Consider the following 8329-nt stretch of genomic DNA (forward strand, 5'->3'; position numbering starts at 1 on the left):
AGAAGCTATCGTCAATCCTACCTTTTTTTCCAATCTGACGAGGATAATCGTCATCCTAAACGCACAATGATTAACAGAAGAAAAAGCCATCAGGTTAATCTTCATAATCTAAAAATGTCTCTATAGCCAAAAACATACACCTATGGCAACCAAGCAAGTGTCAATACATTTGACATGTTTTAACTAAAATAAAATGTTCAGTTATCTTCAACCAAAAAAAATCTATACCTCGAAACGCTTTAAATACATGGCAACATAAATTTGTTGCGTAGTAACCAAAATCTGACAAAAACACCATGACCTTTCAAGAAATCATAAAAATGTTTGCATCCTCTCTCAGTTAGCGACTCCTCGATTTGTTTGTAGCTGCAATTGGCTGTTATTCGAACATCATAACCACAAATTGTTTGCATACCAGATAAAGTAATTTGAGATGTAGTGCATTCGCAACTTACCCTTTGGTTTGTAATCTTGAGAAACCCCCTAGATTAACTTCATCGTAAAAGTTTGGGGATGCTCTGCATGTAAGTGAATAACTAAGTGCAGATGAAAAGGGTCAAGACACATAAATTGAACCCATCATACAGTTTCAAAACCATTAGATTCTTGGGAACAAACAGCAAATTAAATTGTTACAAGAGGGGCCTGTTCAACCTGTCCCCTTGAGTTGATTATGCATAAGAACACCATTTCTTAATACATAATAGATAATATAGAATACCACAGAAGAAAAGGAGCCCCTCCAGAGATGCTCGCAGCAACTAACCCATGGCATACTTTTGAGTCCAGCTCCGGGCGGTTGTTTCATACTTGCTTTTATCAGTCTTGTACATATGAGCAATCTCCGGAACCAATGGATCATCAGGATTAGGGTCTGTTAACAGAGAACAGATTGACAGCAATACCTGCAAGGAACAAATTAATTAAGATTCTATAATATACCCACTAAAATTTGATCTGATGAATACCTGACATCACTTGATTAATTGATTATGATTAATGGTATTGCAAAAAGAACAAATTGAGCACCCACTTGCTCTGTTTATCAATACAAAATAATGGGTGTTTTACTTTCAAATGAGCCGATTGCTTCTGGTATTCAACTCTTTTAAAATTTGAACGAAGGGGCAGGATATGAGATATCGGTTCCCACCTCGCCTCACCTAAATATCTATAAGACGCTGTGTACATTTTTGTTTTACTAACCTCTAAGTTGGTATAAGAAGGCATCAGAAAATATAATTTCAATCTCTGCATCTGTTACAGTTTAAATAAGAGTTAATACCCTAAAACCCGCCTAAACTATACAACTCTTGTCATGTGTCTACCTTAACTATCGCATGTTTCCGAAAATCCCCCGAACTATATTCCCCTTCATAATAAAACTCCCTCGACGCTTATGTGACATTATGTGTGTAATAGATCGCTCAAGAGCGCGTGAAGGCTAAAAAACGCCATAGCGTGTCTAATAGCTAATTAGCCCTTCTTTTTAAAAATTTATATTTCTTTTTATCTTTTCCTCTTTTTTTTTATGTTTCACATTCCTTCCTCATTTTTTTTACCTTTCTTGTCCATTTCTTCATTTGAATCTTGATTTTATTTCTTATCTTTCTCATTTTATCCATCCATCATTTCTTACCTAAATTTATTTGAAAGGAGGAACATCCTTTCAAGTATTTGTAGAGCTTGAGGTTTAATGCCTTTCAAGAAATTAAGGGATAAAGAAATAGGACCTATGTGTAGCTATCTTTTTTTAACAATATAGGTATCTCCTTTCAACAATCTTCGAAGTTTAGGTCTATCAAAACCCTAATCTTCTAGCACCGATTTAGGTGCAGAAACACTAGTTTTTATCCCGATTTTTTAACTGAAGCAAGAATAGACAACGCAATCGAGGTTAGAACCAAGATTAATGGAGAAAATCGCTACTAAGAGATTAGTGTAGCCATTCTCCGATGAGAGCAAGTCTACGATGAGAGAAAATGAGTTTCTTACAATTGACCTACTAGTTTTAACCCTAGCCCCCTTTTCTATTTTTACCATGTAATTTTTTACAATGATATAATAAAGAGTATTAAAATCTTAATTAAATTTGTTTTTTAGATTAAGATAAATAAATATTCACATAGATTGCCACGTGGCAGATTTTAAAAATAATGTGGAGAGTGTATTACACTCACTAGTAAGAATGCAACGAGGGGGTTTTATTATGAAGGGGGATATAGTTCAAGGGATTTTTTGGGACACGTGATAGTTTAGGTAGGCAACTCATAAATGCTGTATAGTTTAGGCGGATTTTAGGTTATTAACTCTTTAAATAACCTAGAACTACTCCACAAACTTAACCACATGGAAAGACAATACCATAAATTTGAATATACACAAGAATCCTCCCCATTTGAGGCTGATTTAGCGAAAAGGAAAACAAGGAGTAGATAATAGCTTTGGACATATACGTCTTGCTGATCCAATATTTATGTTGCACCATTCTGCCATTCACTCCCTTAAGGAAATTTTATTCAATCAGGGAGAATACTAGTCCTCAAAAATCTCAAGGTGTAAATAAGCAAATTCAAAATATTGAATGAGTGGTAACCAATAATCAGGAAATACAACTAACCTTGGAGATTGTAAGTGCCGGGCTCCACTGTTCCTTCAAAATGTCGAGGCAAATGCTACCATTGCTGTTGATGTTTGGGTGGAAAACCTTTGTCCTGAAAGCTACCTGGACATTTATCCCATATAATGAGGAGAAATTTGTCCACAAGGGAAAAAATAAAAGAACCCAAAGCAAAGAAGTTGCAGAACAACGTCCTGGAGAGGGAAGACATCTAAGTTCCCCTTCGATTTTGCACATAGAAGTTCTTCAAACTTGTATGTGCTTTGGCAAATGGATCAAAGAACATATTATGCCCAGATTAAAAGATGTGAAGAGAGATTTTATTATGTGATTCTCACAGTGTGCAAAAATTGCTCTCATGGGTTCATTAACTTTTTTTTTTAAAGCTATAATATACCATAAGGCGATGTGCCTAGTTGGCTAGTTTTATTAAATCCTCCGAATGAGTGCAGAAAATCTACACTACTAGAAATATGAAGAAAAAAAATGTTCTTGCAAAAATATAAATACTAGCATCATCTAAGAATTTATAACACATTTGAAGATGATAATACACCATTACTACCTACATAATTCAAAATTCAGCTCCAGCACTTTAACTTAAGTTTTATTTTAGTTTTTTCTTAACTTAATTTTTATTTTAGTTTTTTCGCAAACAAATCATTACAAACTACACCTCAATCCCAAAGAAATTGGGGTCGGCCATTTAAATTAATCTTAGGCCAACATTTTTCTTGATCAGTAGGCCAACATTATACTAAATAAAGATAAAAATTAAAGTACTAGAAGTTCTCCATATTTTCTATTGTCCTTAGCAAGGATAAAGACTCCTAGTAAGCATAGGACCTAAAGTAAACAGTGTAACATGACCAAAATATATTACCAACTAATTGGTATCGCCTATATAAATCTATTTCTTCCATTGTGCCTTAGATTCTACTCAGTCTGTGTGTCGATTAAAAAAGATTGTAGGTATTTCGAGACAACTTCTTTCCTTGTATGATTTTAGACGTACCTCGTCCTCTTTTAACAACTAGTCTCATGATACGCGTGTTGCGCGTGAACCCCGTCGGTATGCATAAACTTTTTAAAAATCGCATAACTTTGATTATTAAATATGTATTTGTGCTATAAAAGGAAGTTCATGAAAAAAATATTCACATTAATAATTAACTAAATCAGCAAAGGATCCTCACATCATATGTGAAAACGTAATGCACGAACTGAAATAAATAAGATGTTTCATAAGGCTAAAGTATAACAGTGCAAATAACCAGGAAATAGTGATAAATGATGACAAGGGAAACTTGGGAAAAAAGAGACATCCAAGAGGAAGATTAAGACAAATAGTTATAGTCCGTTGAAGGCTAGCAGCAACTTGGCTGCCAGTATGTTTTACTGTTAATGTGTATAACTCTGAATTAATATTCACAAGTAAGAAGAAAATTGAAATTTTAGTAGTATCGTAAACTTTTGGTTAAATATGGTAGTTGAAAACAATAGTAAAGTCAAGTAAAGCTTTCTATATAAACAACAAAAAAAAATAAAAAATGAAGTAAGCTTTCATGTGACGGTCTAATAGCCATGAATTTAAAAAATTTAACCAACAAAAAAAGTAATCTGAATTGCTAAAAAATGAGGATTTCAAGGTTTACGACAGAAATCTAACTATGTAAGCCGACAAATAATTACAGCATAACTTCTAAGCCTTCTTCTGTGCGGCAATGGTGTTTGAGCAACATATAACATTTTGAATACCTTTATTTTATTGGAGAAAAGAGTGTTTAATGTGGAAAGTGGAAACCAAAACGTGTAATCAATTTCAACATGAACTTTATTTCACCAAATTCATTCTAATTTAAAGTCCTTATGGTTTATAACTTTCGTACTCACAACTCATAATTGTAGTGAAGTTGAATTCATGTCCTAGATATTTGGAAAATCTTAAATAATAAAATATAAGCAAATTAAGAATCTTTTAAAATCTTAATGATTCACATACATATTTTTCAAATAAGGAAATTTTTAATAATTAAAATTAAGTCCTAAATATTAGGAAAATCATTAAAATGACTATTTTGTCTATTGTGAATCCAATTTCGAGGGTAAAAAAGGTGAACGACATTTCGCTAAGGGCCTTCGTGCTTTTAATATAGTATAGATAGATTTCACTCGTCGTGGTTTCACATCTATAGACTACTACATGAGGTCGACGCATGGTTTATCTTCAATATGTGCTACTTGCACCTTCTGAGGTATGCAATGATTTTTAATCTCATCTAATCTTGTATAACCATACATCCATCTTAGCATTGCATCTTTACAAAACTCATCTTGTGGATGTGTTGGATTTTAGCAACACAACATTTGTCTCATAAAAAAATTTTGACTTATAATTACTCTATGGAACTAACATTTCATTTTAGTAGGCATCCTCCTCATATAACACCCCGGTAGTACTCATCTTGTGGATGTGTTGGATTTTAGCAACACAACATTTGTCTCATATAAAAAATTTTGACTTATAATTACGCTATGGAACTAACATTTCATTTTAGTAGGCATCCTCCTCATATAACACCCGGTAGTACTCTCCATTTTAACCATCTGCTTTTGATTCTATGGGTAACATTTTTAACTATCATCCATTCTCCTAAAACAACAAGCCTAAATATCTGAATTGTGTGCGATTAAGAACCACAATCCCATCTAATCTCACCTCACTTCACTCTTCTCGTGCTAATTAAACTTATAGTACATATACTCAGTCTTACTTCTACTTATCCTTTTTTTATTGAAACAATTGGCTTCATTGATGCCATCAAGAAGATGCAAAAAGCAACTTGTTAGCTTACTACAAATATGCTATCTTAGATTCAAAGAGCTAACAAAGTTCAAAAAGGTTTCGAGGGATTCTACATCGGGAAATAAATGCAGAAGGCATTTAGCTTTTAGGGTGTGGTTAGGAGCTGATAGTCCATCAAAGCATCTTCTATTTCTTTCATTCCATATGCTCCAACAAATACAAGCAGGTATCATTTTCCGGATATTCTTGATGGTCTTATCCTAAAATTCTTAAATCTCTAAAGTATTTCTGCATAGTTTAAGCTTTTGGTTGACACTCTCGCTAGTTTCATCAATTAGCACAATATCATCAACAAATAGCATACACAATGTGACCTCATCTTTTATTGTATTGATTAGCTCATCCATAAACAAGAAAAGCTCAATGTCGACCCCTGATGTAAACCCACAGCTACAAAAACTCCTTTGTATTTCTTGCTGTTGTTCTAACACTAGTGGTGGATCCTTCATACATATTTTTATGGCATTTATATATTTAACATGAATTCCTTTCTTCTCCAACACCCACCAAAGGTCCTTTTCTTAGTACTTTATCATATGCTTTCTCCGAGTTAATGAACACCATGTATAGATCTTTCTTCCACTCACGATAAATTTTCATCAATCTTCTTAGCAAGAATATAACTCTATCGTAGATTCATTGGGTAAAAATCCAAATTGGTTCTCAATCACTCTTGTAGTGTCCCTAAGTCTACGCTCTATCACTCTTTTCAAAAGTTTTATCATATGACTCATAAGTTTAATGTCACGATGCTTTGCACAACTTTGAATATCTCCTTTGTTCTTATAAATTGGAATCAGGGTACTCGTTCTCCACCCGTCAGACATCCTGTCACTTCTTAGAATAGCTTGGTAAGTCATCCTACTCTAAACTTTCCAAAGCACTCCAAACCTCTAAGGGGATACCATCTGGACCACAGGCTTTCTAATCTCCATATTGTTCATGGTATCCTTTTCCTCTGCCAACCTAATTCTTCAAGTACAGCTAAAGTTCCTATTGTGCACAAATGTATAAATCCAATTAGGAAACAAGTCATTCACATAGGTTTTTTTCTAAAGAAAAGGAAAGCTAACACGAATTAAATTTAATTGACTGATGAATGAAGGTCTTGACCCAAAAATTTGAGCTCTTTTAGAGGCCATTACGATGTGAGTTGCGACTTTGTAAGGGAAATAAAAGGATCACGATCAAAAGTTGACACTATTTGAGTTGAGCTTTAATATCTATGCTTACCTTAAAAGTTATTAAAATGAACAGAGACATTTCAGTCCAGTTGATACAGTAAAATTACAAGCCTAGAAAATGACAAGCAAATTTGATTGTGCAAAATAAGCTATCGAAAATTCAAAAATATCATGTTAATAAGCAACAAACAAGCAACTTGTCAAGTGTCATCAACAAATACACAACACAAATATAATACCTTCGGTGGCTTAAATGGATAGTCAGGTGGAAAATGAATGGTAACAAGAAACACTCCGCCAGCATAAGGGCTGTCAGGTGGACCCATAATTGTTGCTTGCCAATGAAACATGTCTTCAGCAACTGGGCCTAATATGGATAACAGAAGCAAGCACAGAGAATCAGACAACATCATGCCGCATGATGACATTTAAACAAGTGTCTAAAAAAATGGGTGTACTACAAACAGATCCTCAGCAGCTCATGATACGACAGATGTAAAAACACACAAAGAATCAGAAAACAACTTAATAGATGCAGACTGTAAACAAGTCTCAAGCATGAGATTGGATATGATAGGCTGTCATCTCTACCATATGCAGGTTATTACAAGTTCTGGACCCCCACCCCGGAACTGGTCGTTAGATCCTCTTATGTTTGTGCAGTGCAAAGGACCTAAAAAAACTTCAACTTTATGCACTTTACCAAGTTAGAAATGCAAAGATGTTAACCATCTAATCATGTAGTTGAGCAACTAAAATGACAATCTTGGCATGCATCAGCAGAAAAAACTAGCCAAAGCAAGTAAAAAAAATAGCAAATACATAATCATCAACAAAGGCAGCAAGAAATTTGAAGATAAAAATGGAATTTGAAGTAAAATGAAAAGAAAAAGGGTTTAAAATATCACCAGCGCTGCAGGAGGTAGGAGGATCTTTCTGGAGATCTTTGAGCTCTTTGAGAATCCGTTTGGATGCCATGATTCACCAAATCCCTAACAAAAAACCCTAGATCAGCTCCAAATGCACAAATATATACATACAAATTAGAGCACAACTGAAGAAGAGAAAGAGGATAAACTTTACCTCAGAGATCCTCCTATACGTTGCAATTCAGTTTCTGGACGGGACCGGGAGAAAGCGAGAATTTTACAGTGAAATTAGGACTCCGTTTTTATAGGCAGATATGTCGTGACAGTGTACCGTTGGTCCGTTACGTATCTTTGCTAGGTATTTTCAGCTACACCCCAGTAATTTGAAGATATTGCAATTGGATCCCTTCACTTTAAATGGGTGGGGTTCGCGCAGTTCAGATTAGATATGAAAATTTTAATTTGAATTTTAATTTTCGGATTGAAGAAATGACAATCCAAACCAGATCCAAATAAGCTCACATTGAATTTGACTTTTTAAATTCAGTTTCGAATTAATCGGTTTGGATATTTCGGATTTTGGTTTTGAGTCTATAAGTTGATATGTTTCTTCTTCTTGTAAAAATGAACATCCAAATTAAGCGTTCATATTGAATTACCTATAAAGTTCTTCGTTCTCACCGCAATCATCCAAATAAAGTATGCAAGTAATGAAATCATCATCAAGAAAGTGCAAATGATATATATATATATATATATATATATATATATATATATATATATATATATA

The 8329-nt window shown here is 33.9% G+C and overlaps 1 protein-coding gene across 1 annotated transcript; it reads right to left on the bottom strand.

The window, feature by feature from the left end:
* LOC109235524 (ubiquitin-conjugating enzyme E2-17 kDa-like) lies at nucleotides 548-7864 on the bottom strand. Its single transcript, XM_019401676.1, has 5 exons — nucleotides 7754-7864; nucleotides 7579-7662; nucleotides 6910-7037; nucleotides 2621-2725; nucleotides 548-905 (listed from the first exon to the last, which is right to left on the bottom strand). The coding sequence occupies exons 2-5, from the start codon at nucleotides 7646-7648 to the stop codon at nucleotides 762-764; spliced, it is 447 nt and encodes a 148-aa protein (XP_019257221.1). The 5' UTR covers nucleotides 7649-7662; nucleotides 7754-7864; the 3' UTR covers nucleotides 548-761.

This window comes from Nicotiana attenuata, chromosome 12 (assembly GCF_001879085.1).
Source record: "Nicotiana attenuata strain UT chromosome 12, NIATTr2, whole genome shotgun sequence".
Taxonomy (NCBI): Eukaryota; Viridiplantae; Streptophyta; class Magnoliopsida; order Solanales; family Solanaceae; genus Nicotiana; species Nicotiana attenuata.